General features: G+C 42.1%; 1 protein-coding gene across 3 annotated transcripts in view; it reads left to right on the top strand.

The window, feature by feature from the left end:
- Positions 1–12,427, top strand: part of LOC103183716 (SPARC (osteonectin), cwcv and kazal like domains proteoglycan 1) — a 139,479-nt gene that overhangs the window by 96,893 nt on the left and 30,159 nt on the right. For all 3 annotated transcript variants that reach the window (XM_007901346.2, XM_007901345.2, XM_007901344.2), the window contains 2 exons: positions 3,502–3,616; positions 7,631–7,763. In XM_007901346.2, coding sequence (XP_007899537.2) covers positions 3,502–3,616; positions 7,631–7,763 — 248 coding nt within the window. The remainder of the gene's footprint in view (positions 1–3,501; positions 3,617–7,630; positions 7,764–12,427) is intronic.

Below are 12,427 nucleotides of genomic sequence, written 5' to 3'. Positions count from 1 at the left end.
TTTGAGTGCTTTGCCAGTCAGGTTGTGTTAATATCCAGGCTGGAGAAATATAATACACAACGCTGAACACAAAACTCTGCACCTACATTCGTACAAACCTCACGCCCTCACACGACAACTGACAGCAATCTCGCCTCTGAGTCAGAAGAATGTGGGATTGAAGACCTTGTATAGTCCATGTCGTCTCGGCTGACACTCCCAATACAGTGCTGGGGGTGTGATGTGTTGTTCGAAGTGCCGTCCTTTGGTTGAGACCGAGTTTCCATCTGCTGGTTCAGGATGTTAAAGATCCCGTGGCAGTATTTGAAAAGGGAGCTTCTCCTGGTGTCCTGGCTAACAATCCCCCAATAAAAATTAGTCGTTCAATCCACGACTGTTTGTGGGGACGTTGCTGTGTGCAAATCAGCTGCCACGTTTCGTCCACAAACTACACAGTCACTACACTTTACAGTATAGTCTGTGAAGCGCTTTGAGAGGTCTCGAAGACGTGATAAGGCGCTGTATCAAATGCAAGGATTATTACTATTATTATTATGACAAAATACACAGTCACTTTAAAGTATAACCTGTGAGGCCCTTTGAGGTGTCTCTACAGCGTGGTAAGGCGCTATATCAAATAGGTGGATTATTATTATTATTATAATTGCTTTATGTCTTTGTGTCTTGATCAGCTCAGCCTTTGAATCATGTTTCATTCTCTCTTGTACGTTGATATTCCTGCTCTGTGTATCCAACCTCTCGGTTTCGCGAGGCACAATCAGATGGGAATGAAGCAGTTCACGGTTAGAACATTGTTAAGCAACGAAGTAATTAGTGATTGACAACTTTGGAAGCGAATTACAGGTTTATAGATGAAGCCAGTTAATTGGAGTGTTTTGCTGAAAATAGCAGTGTCTCATTTAGCAGATTATTCTTATTAAATGAAACATGTTTGGAGTGATTTGCAATCATCTGGCCTATGATAGACCTCTTTTATGTTCGCAAACTGTTCCCTAAAACAACAGCAGCAGTGTAATGGCATGTTAGCCCCAAGTCAGTGAGTTCAGCATCCCATCGTGGGTCTTGAACCCACAACCATCTGATTTCGCCCACAAAATACGCAGTCAGTTCACTTTACAGTATATTTTGCGAAGCACCTTGAGACGTCTCAATGACGTGATCAGGCGCTGCATCAAATGCAAGGATTAATATTATTATTATTATTATTGAGAGGTGAGCCAAGCTGAAACCTGACTAAATTAGTTATTCACTTCATGGCTGTTTTGTGGGGCATTGGTGTGCGCAGCTTAACTGCCACTAACAATTGCACAGTCGCTACATCTTGCAGTAAATCTTGTGAAGCGTTTTGAGACATCGCTATCTCAAGGGCAAGGATTATTATTTGTTATTATAATCTATTTGGAGCTTTACCATCATTTACCAGTATATGATAATTCCAACCCCAAACAGGCAAAATCACCACAAAGCAAGCATTATTATTATTATTATTATTATTATTATCATTATTATTATTATTATTATCATTATTATTATCATTATTATTCAGCTTGCCTGCCACAAAACTCTACTTTAACTGGTTCTAATTTAGATTTTGTAAGATGATGACTATAGGCCAAAAATTCTGCCTAGTTTACCCCGGAAGACCACTTTGGCTTAAACTTGCATTTATATACAGCCCTTATTGCAGGATAGCGTCTCGGAGCACTGCAAATAGAAGATGGGGCAGAATTGTGAATTCAGTGTTCATTCGGAAACTGGTTTCTTGTTAAGAACTGTGGGAAAACAGCTTCTAAAATAGGACTCAGTTTAAGAAATGTTGCACATGTCTTTGCGCCGTTAATGTTTAAGACACATTACAGTCACACCCTAAGTAGGACTAGAGTGAATTTGGGGCCTTTGATTGATGGGGGGGCATTAGTCTGTTTTGAATACAGACCTTTGCTTAACCCGCCTGACTCCTGCATCACAGAACAAACTGTTCAGCAAACGCTTCACAGCTCACACAGAGACGGGAGATGGCACGAGCCATTTTAAAATGAACTAAGTGACTCCCGTCCAAGGTATAAACTAGCGACCCGGAGTTTAAGAGATCGAACATCTCCAGAGAATTATATTCTGTCTGCGCAATTTAAGCAATAAAATGTCAGACAGGTCAGAAAGTAATTAGAGACAACTCTACTGTTGCCTTGTATCAAAGTGAATTTATTTCGACCTGTGTTTAGTTATAATGAGCACGCACATTGAAACCTTTTGAATAATGAGGTAGCCAGCAGTCTGTTGCCTCTTTATTAAGGATTAGGATTCAGATTAAACGAATCCTGTGGTATGAAAATGCAGTCTGCCATTTGTTCATCTCGATCTGCGATACTGGGGAGTCAAGGCTGAATAATTTCTCTTATCGAATCCACAGAACAGTGAGATTGATTTCTGATCAAAATATTCCGCACTTGCAATTCCTCATCTATTCCCGAGCGTGTGAATCCACGACGCAAATGAGTTCCGTGTTTGCAAAGCAGTTTTCCTTTTGAACACTTTAAATAACATTCTGCAGAAGAACCCCGTTGCCCACTTTGCCCACTTTGTCCACTCTGGCAAAATTCATTCCCAGCTGCCAACATGGCCTTTTGCTTTTTTCTTCCTCCTCCTCCGGTGTTTCTGAACTCGGAAATTAAGAATTTGAAATAAGATTCTTGTTTTTCTCTCCCGCGCGATTATTTTTCTCCAGTGCAAGACCGCAATTATCAATTCCCCGAGACAATGTGTCGGTCGGTCCGCCGGGATAAATAGGAGGTGATTGATTGATGCCCATCGCATTTTTATTTGAACTGATGGATGTTTAATACGCAGTGTGATGTTTGAGGCTTGCAGGAGTGTGACGTCTTCGGTGTTGTAGCTTGGTTGTCTTTAAAGTGCTTTCTGTCACAAAGCGGATTGATTTCAAGATCCTATCCCTCGTCTGTAAATCCCTTCACTCTCTGGCACCTCCCTGCCTTTCGGACCCGCTCCCTTCGCCACTCCGCTCTCCGCTGCCTCCGCTCGACCGGCTCCGACCACCTTCTTGGCCTCGTCCCCCTCCGCTCCACCATCAGCGGCTGCGCCTTCAGCCACTGCGCCCCGAAGCTTTGGGACTCTCTCCCCCCAATCCCTCGGCCTTAGCCCCCCTCTCCTTCCTCTTCGACCATGATTACGGTCACCTCCTCCCTCTCTTCCCCCACCCTCCCCCCGGCTCGGGAACTTGGTTTAACATCTCACCTTAAGAACGGCAGCATTACCCCAGCACGACACTGAGATATCAGCCTAGACTATCAGCTCAAACTCCTGACGTAGAGTTTGAACTCACAACCTCCTGACTCTGAGCTGAGAAACCACCTGAGACCCGGTATAGTGTATAATGTGGGGAAAACGAAACCTTGAATGTGGAAGCGATCTCTGAATTTGGTCTTCACTGTCAAACATGTTAATGATTAAATTAAGCGTATTTATTTCTTTTTTCTTTATTAGATCTGGATCCTACTAAAGAGCTATGTCTGAGGGTGAAATGCAGTCCGCGCAAGGTGTGTGTCACCCACGATTACCAAACAGCTCTTTGTGTCAGTCGCAAGCAGCTAATGCACAGGTAAGAACTCTTTACAGCAAAGCTCATGACTTAAAACAGATTGCCTTAATAATATAGCTTTTAGGTCTGTTTTTTTTAAAAATATTTCAGCCCTGTCCAAGAATTTCCAGGAGGAAATAACGTTAACAATGCTTAGAATACGTTCTAGATATTTCAGGAAATCTATCCCGTTTATTTCTGAGACAGACGGGTGACGTCTGAAATAAAGAGGGAGTTTGTTATGGTCTGTAAGCTCTGCACGCCCATCATCTTGTTCCTCGCCTGCCAGGCTCTGCTGACTCCCAGCCAAACAATTTCAAGTTCCTCATCCTCGCTTTCCAATCCATCCGCTCCTTGCTGACTTTCCTTGCTGACTCCTCCGCTCTTTCAACTCTGGATTCCACTTCACATTTTGTGGATGTGATTCCAATTACTATTCTCTCCGCAGGAATAAAAAAAATGCTCTTTCGAAGAGCAGATTTGGGAATAACCGGATACAAAATACACAGTCGATTCACGTAAGAAAAATCACTTATGTGGTGTGTAATGCAAGTCACGCAAAACCCTTTGCTTCTTGTTTCCTGAACAGTGTAGTAAAACCTTGTTCTCAGTAAAGAAAAGGAACTGAAGGGGCATTCTTCCATTAATGAGGTATTAACGAGTTAGTCTACTGATAACTGGCACATAAATATCTGTCAGTGTTTTAATGTGGTGCTCATTATAATTGTAATAATAATAATGCTCATTATGTTCTGTTGTTTTTTCACTAACTGATTTCAAACGACCAATGTTTGGCATCTAATTTATATTTGCGTCATTTACCGCTGGTGAGCTTTTCCCGTTTCTTCAGGTTGAAGAGTGAGAGCTGTGCACAAAATGAAGACATTCTAATGGAATTTCCACCCGTCAACACACTGCGCTGTAAAGCAATTAAAAAAAAACATGTTTCAAATCGCTTCATTTGGGGTGAATTGGGAATAGTGCCTTTCATGCAACAGAAGTTAGCGGTAAAAGAAGGAGCATTCAATCTACAACGTCCAAACATTATTTGTGATGTTGCTGTTTGAGTGCTTCATGTAGATGTGTTGAGCTCAGCCCTGATCAGGGTCTACATTATCTCGTCCCTTCAGAATCTTAAAAACCATAATCATTTCGCCCCTGAACCTTCTCTTCTCCGGTGTGAACTTGCCCAATCGCTCCTCAGGGTCCAGTCCCTCCACCCCCTCAATCATTTTGGTTGCCCTCCTCTGTAGCCTCTCAATCGCTGCAAAATCCCTTTGTTGCCCCAAACAATATTGTGACCTTGTGAGGAGATATCCCAATTATCACGCTGGCGTTTAATGGGTCTTTTTTCTTTGCCTTCTTTGAAACATAGAAACATAGGAACAGGAGTAGGTCATTCAGCCCCTTGAGCCTGTTCCTCCATTCATGGCTGATCTATATCCCAAGTCCAATTACCCGCACTTGCCCTGCGTATCCCTTAATACCCTGACCTAATAATAATCTACCCACCTCGGTCCTGAATCACCCGACGGATCTGCCGACCTTACTAAACAGTTTCTATCTTTCTAAAGCCAGTGACTGTTGGCATGAAGGGATAATCAGTGACACTGCCCATCAATGGGATGAGGTACAGGGATTCAATGGTAACAATTCAGTGGAGATCGACCTCTGCTTCCATGAAACCAATTGACACGATTGATTTATTCACACTGGCACCAGTTTCAGTACAGATTAATCAATCTGAAAGCTCTCCCTAATTCCTATCTGTTTAAGGTGTCTTCAGAGACCTTGGTACATGCCTCAGAAAATATCATTCTACAACGTTTGGCCAGTCTGCTCTGTAACCTGTTGATGTACCAGTGAAATGTCCTGATGTGAACTGAGTTCTAGACGGTCTATCAGGAAAGCCAGGGAATGGAACAAACCACCCCAATTTGACATGTCCCAACAACATGATAAGGCGCTATATCCAATGCAAGGATTATAATAATTATTATTATTATCTGAGATAACATGGAAGAATGTTTCCAGAGTTAGTATTGGCAGAGACTTGAGAATCCATTTGAACCGACATCTGTGTATATATTGATAAGTTGCTAAGAAATGTGACTGTCTGTGTCTGCCTGAGAGTATGTGTGTGTATGTGCGCACGTATGTTTGCGTGTGTGTGCGTGTGTGCCTGTTGTGCGTGCGCGTTTATGTGTGTTTGTTGCCAACACTGGGACAATAGCTTTCCAGTCTCTGTCAGAACAAAATGCACGTGCTTGTAATTTAGAGTGAGCGAGACCAAGAGTGCAATAAAGTGGTCATTTTCTTCTATCCCTGCGAGCATCATGTAGACACTTGTTTAATTCTTCCTGTGGTAAAGGCAAATATAAATGTCTGTAATTTCATCCTGGAGGCTGTGTGGTACTTGTGGGCAGAAACGACTACTGGGATTGCTGGTTGACATGGTACCGCTGACTGGGTCTGTCTGTTCGTAGACTAATGAAGCTATTGCTTTCATCAGACCGACAGCTCTGTAAGGTCTAATTAGCCTTCAAGGTAATCGGGAAAAACAACAAGGGACTGCTGTTAAAGGCAAATCGGGAACAATGCTTGAACGCAGGAAATGTAAGGCAGAAATAATCCCCATAAAATATCAGTGCTGAAGCCACTGCTGGGCAGTAATCAGCCGGGAATTATTTGAAATTGCACATTAATTAGACTTGAGAATTTTAGGTTTTGCTTAATTGGGCAGCACACAGCTTTTACCATGGCTACGGCTCAAGGAGAGACCTCCGCTCCCTGATGAAGACTATCAGAACCCGCCTGCCTTGCCGGAAACAGCTTCCATGGGGCTAATTGTTTCCATTGTTGTTCAGGAGGACGGCATTTTTCCTGATGAGGAAAATGATAATGACATTGTTTTCAGAATGCTTTAAGGTGGAAATGCAGTGCAGTGCAGTGCGTTGAGAGAAATTGGCTGTTGCCATGAATAACTGCTTAGTCTATTGCCCCTAAGAGTGTTGGCATTTCACAATATCCATAACTTATGGGAGCAGTACTGTTTCCTGAGTAACTGCGGAGTCCTGTAGCGTATTTGTTACAGCAAGTGAGAGCATCTGGGTTCGATTCCCGGTGAGGGCAAAAACCCTTTCTGGCAACATGTACCAATCATTAATTGCCCTCTTTCTCTATCTCTTTCTCCGACATCGACACTGTAGATTGCTAAATAAACACTTACCTTTGGGCTGCTGGTTAAGAGTCATACTACAAGAGTAACTGGTAACATTATAAAACAAATAACATTTATTTCCCGGTCTCACAGCCCTGAGTTTGCCTCGGATTCCTTACAATCTGGACCGCTTTGTATTCTCATTGTGTTTGAAATCACATTTACTGCAATTAGCCCATTTGTTTGCAGAGGATTTGAAAAAACTCTGCACTGCATTAACCTTCAACATTGCTTTTGTAGGCAAACCATCTTTATAATTGAAGTCAATTTAACAATACTAATAGACCTCACAATGAGTAAACTGGATAAAACAACAGTTACCTTCAGATGCTATGTGGTGGAAATGAAGCCTAACTAATTCCTTTTTAGCTAGCGGACTCACTGGAATTGGCTGATTCCCTGTCGTTTTTAGAGGTTTCTATTTTTTGAACAAATCTGTAGTTTATTTTGTGAATAAATCTGTGACTTACGAAGTCCGACAGATGGACTTTGAGACGATCTCGCCGACCAGATTCCTGCATCCCAAAACGATGCTGTTGGCGATATTGGGGAGAAGGCAAAAATGCAACGGTTCATAACAGATTCAGTGCGATTCAAATTGTTCCAGTTTGTTAGGAAATAACAGAATGTCAGTTGATAATTATCAGCATGATTGAATGAGTTGCCTTAGTGTGATCTCATCACAGCTCAAGCTCCAGAAACAGTGATATCGCCTAATCCTGCAGAAGACAGTAACATTCTTTGGGAGTGCGGTTGCTGATGTAACGCACCACATTTTGCGGTTTGTTTTGATGGACAATAACTTTGTTTTGCAGTGTCAGTAAGAAAAAGGTAGGGCTCCCTCACAAACGTTGGATTGGAGGAGTCAGTTTGGCCAAATGCAAGCCTTGTACAGTGGTCCACCCCAGCCCTATCTGTGGTTCCGATGGTCATACATACTCATCTAAGGTAAGATGTATGCAGTATATAGTTTGGGACACCACATGTCAAGTGACTGCCAGGGTGGAAGGTGGAACTAGATGGATCTTGGTCTTCTTTCACTGAGCAAGTTCTTACGTTCTTAAGATGCACTTCAGCATGTACAGTTGGTGCGAACGCTATTAATAAGATGACTTGTTCTTTGTCTTCGTTTGCAATGAGTACTAAGATAACAAACCCGTAGATAAACTTGTTCGTTGACATAATGGCTGTTTGTGGGACATTGCTAAGTGCAAACTGGTTGCCTCCTAAACTCCCTTTCAGATGTGCTACCAGCTGTCTTATATTTATGCCGCCATTTATGTTTTTGACTCACCGGCAAGTGGAAAGAACCTATTGATGTCTATCTTACCAAATCCATTCGTAACTTCAAGCACCTCTGTCAGATCGCCTTTTAATTGTCCCATCTCAAGAGAGAAAAGCGCTAACCTTCCAGTCTTTCTTTCTTTGAAGAGGTTCTTTTCTGTCGCCTTTTACATTTTATTGAATATCTGTAAGAATTAAGAATTCCTCCACAGTTCATTTATTATCTGTAGCAGTGTGACATATGTTTAATTGTCCTCAATTATGTATTATGGAAACCACTGTTAAATATTTAATGCCTATATTACTACAGAAACATTCTAATTGCAAAAACACAACAATTTGCATTTATATTGCGTCTTTCACATCAGGAGGCTGTCTGAAAGCATTACACATGGCTGACAGGGAACACAAGCTGAGGAGGCAAGCACATAGGAACAGGAGTAGGCCATTCAGCCCCTGGAGCCTGTTCCGCCATTCTACGAGACCATGGCTGATTTTACCATTATTTTATAATCTTGTGAGATTTTGTATTATTGATTCCTCTGGTATTCTCGCGTCTAAGTTTATAATGAAAATCCTACAGCAATGTACAGATGCTTGAATAGGACGTAGGGGTATTTTCTGAAGAGACAATAGATTTACATAGAGTTACATCGTCCAAGTAGTCCATGCTGGTGTGTCTACTCCACATGAATCTCCACCCCTCCTGATACCCTCTCAAATACCCCTCAAGATCTGTGAGTTGAGATCTCCGCTGGAGTTGCTTTGAGTACTTCAAACTTTGAATCATCCCAATGCTGAGCAGAACCTGAATGTTTTGCTGCAGTGTGATGCCTTATCCATACCGCAATTTAACAACAAACATTATTTTCTGGGATGATTAGTTTGGTTTTATTGCTGTGACATTTTTGCAAGCGTTCAGTGTTGTGCGGGTTATGCCATTACGGTGTGTCGCTGGGTTCTTTTCAGTGTCTAATGGCAGCATAAATGCTTATAGCTCATGCATTATTGATACTTTTGCTTGTGAAATGCATTGCTAGTTTTCTGCTTGACTTTACCCAAAGGAGTTTATTGAAGTTCAGTAGTTTTATTCGTGATGAATGTTATAACCTCCAAAGCTCATATAAAACATATTTCAGCACCAGAATATATAATTCTGAGCACCTGTGGACCTCTACATTTTGTTATCAATCATAAATGTATATATTCTTTAACCAATGACTGCTGTCGGTCCACAAAAGAAAAGATTACGGGAAGGTTTTTAGCCAAAGTGTCCCGTGTTTCGCAAGATCATTAAGACCTTACAGAATTATGAAACGATGTCAATTGTGTGTTTTTTCTTAAGAAATGTCTCCACTTTGGGTATGTAGTCAGCCTACTGTTCATCCACTAAAATCATAAGCGGAGCTTTTAGTGGAGACCTGTAGGATAGTTTTTAGTGCACCCGCCTCGCAATCGAGAGGACCTGGCTTCGATTCCCGGGCAGGGCAGACGAGTGTCCTGTGTTTATGAGACGCAGAGCTTTCAAAAAGTTGTGATCAATTTACCAGTTCTTCTCCTGCAATCTGAAGAAGTATTGTTCATGCCCTGGATATTGAGGAGCATACAAAACAATTAGACGGTGATCAGTGTTGTAGTGGCAGAGCCGGTGATGATTCTTCAAGAGAATCTTAAGCTCCTCCGATATCCTAGTAGGTAAAGGTACCCAGTCTATACGGACGTACAGACGAGTTGCAAGTTCAAATCCCGTTGAGTTAGTTGAGCTCATCCATGGTGTTCCTAGGTTGTGGAAAGGTTCCTGCATCTTATTGTTAACCAGAGACCTACAGGAAGGTGGTGGAGACATTGAGTGAGAGCAGAAGCCTCTTTGATCGATTAAACTGCCAACAATCAATGTCATGGCCCAACATAAATAAAGCCTGCGACGTGGCTCACACATAGAGAAAGAGTGGGTGTCTGTGGAGCTGAACCCCAAGGGGAGCAAAGGAGCCAGACGCCTTTAGCAAAGAGGAGAACGGAATAAACTGGAATAAATGAACGGGTCACGGGATAAACCAAGAAAAAGAAAAACTAACAACAGTGTGTGCCGAACTCGCACGCTTTCAAGCACTCGCGCTTTGTGTCACGAGCGAATCCTACAAATCCCATTCGAAGAGTGAGGGATGATGTCTGGTTTGTACTTGTTGATGTCTCAAGCTGATTTGAGAAGAGCAATAAACAAATGTAGATGTACGCAAGCTTCCAGGGGTTTACTTATGAATAAAAACGCACGGAAAAAGAAGATGTCATTGTCTAGACAAATGTGGAGAGATATGCTGCCCACTTTTGCTCCATCTCAGTCTGTTTGAAAAGCATCTCTATCGATAAGATGGATGTAAATGATGAAAGTCATCGCCCATCACTTCATGACATTTCAATTCCCAGAGAATATCATGATGTGCCTGTCTCGTCTCCTCTCTTCTCTTATCTTAGTCTTATCTCAACAAAGGCAGGAGGGATGATTTCAGAGGTAACTTATTTTGCTCTTTTGGCTGATAGATTTTCCGATAGCAAAGAGCAGGCAGGGAGCGGGCAGAGGATGATCAGAATATCAAGTCTTGTGGGTACAGAAAATAATGAATTGTCCAATGTTGGCATTGCATTGGGGAAATTGAAATTCCCCAAAACTAAAATTTCTCAAGCTCCTCAGTTTTCCGCCAGTGTTCAAACCTCCTCTGAAGTTGTGCTTCAGAGGGGGTTCTTCCAACAACAACAACCACCACCACCACCACCTTTCATCGAGAATGCTGACGTGGACCCCAAGCTCGGCAAAGTCGACCAGATAAAAACCACAGGCAGAAATGGTTTGAAAGCCGACACCTGAACACTCCTCTGCATGAGTGATTGAACCAGCCTGGGGCGCAGCGTAGCAATGTAAAGCTCTCGAAGGGCATCAACAGACAAACAGGGCCAGTTGCCTGATATCTATGAGCAACAACAACAACAAATTACACTTGTATAGCGCCCTTTGCTGTTCAGTCTGGGCAATTCCGTGCATTCCGACTGCAGACTTAGATTGAAGGTGGGAAAAAATCACAAAATATATCAAAGAACAGACTAAAAAGTCATTCAAACAAACAGTTCCAAGGTGCCCTTGAATCCAGAGTAATGAGAAACTGCTCACAAATTCAGGATTCCAATGCCTGGCCTAATTTTAATATAACTTTAATATTAATGTAACTATGCACGATGTTTAATTAATGTACACAAGCAAATTGAGCATCGCAGCAAAACACAAGCCTCTGTGGCTGATTCTAGCAGCAGGGGAAGATTATGAGCGAAATGTTCCGAGTTCCTGGAGCTTGATTAAAGTGGAAGTGACATTGTTGTGAATACTCGCCAGTAATTATTATGCTAAAGTGCCGACTTTAATAGATAATTTCAGGAGGTGATACGTGTCACAGAGAATTGACCTATACTTTGTCCTGATGTACCTCATCAAATAGTCTGTTATTCCACCTTCTCTTACCATCTAAGATCATTTTGCCATAAAACTTAAGGTTATCCAGTTTTGTAAATTGTAAGACAAAACTGCTCAAACGGTGTGCGTCAGGAGTGACAGTACCACTCGCAACTACTAGACACAAACCTAGAAGCTGCAGCGTGATGTGCTGTATCCGGTAAATCCATTTCCAGATTCCAAACTGTGGTGCACGGAAAGACTACAAAGCCTCGCAATGAATGGCTGTAGATGTTTGTTAAGATACACAGTCAATTCACTTGACAATATGTTCTGTGAAGACTTTTGAGACATCTCAAAGACATGATAAGGCGCTACATCAAATAATAGTGGACAACATTGGTCTAGAGCCAAGTGGAATTTCTCTCTTGATTACATATGCTCCAATTTGCTTTGTGGCATCTTTTATTTCTGGGCTAGTCTTAAACCTCCCCTTTTGTGGGAGTGGCTCCGAGGTTGGGTGAGAATCTGGATTCAAAAAGATCTTGACTGTAGCAAAGACCAGTCGAGTCTAGACTGTATAGTCACTGTCTAGGTTTACGAGATGTCGCTGGTTGAATCGTGGAAGGAAGAATGTTCCATTAGTACAAACCTTTTTTTTCCGGCAGTGCCTGGTTCAATCTCCCCCAGAGTGGATTGGATTTTACTTGATCTAAAATCCTTCTTCAGCCTTTGACCTGAATAGTCATTGATATTCTAAACATACCAGTCTGTGCTGTGGTCTTCTATGAATTGATACTTTGCCCAAAGCCCTGAGGCTCTCCTTGAGATTTAACAAATATCTCATGTGAAACCAAGGACTGACTGTCGGACCAAGTACAGAAAGTGA

The sequence above is a fragment of the Callorhinchus milii genome, unplaced genomic scaffold (assembly GCF_018977255.1).
Source record: "Callorhinchus milii isolate IMCB2004 unplaced genomic scaffold, IMCB_Cmil_1.0 Scaffold13, whole genome shotgun sequence".
Lineage (NCBI taxonomy): Eukaryota > Metazoa > Chordata > Chondrichthyes > Chimaeriformes > Callorhinchidae > Callorhinchus > Callorhinchus milii.
The sequence above is the reverse complement of the archived record's forward strand: the minus strand, read 5'-3'. Positions and strand labels throughout refer to the sequence as shown.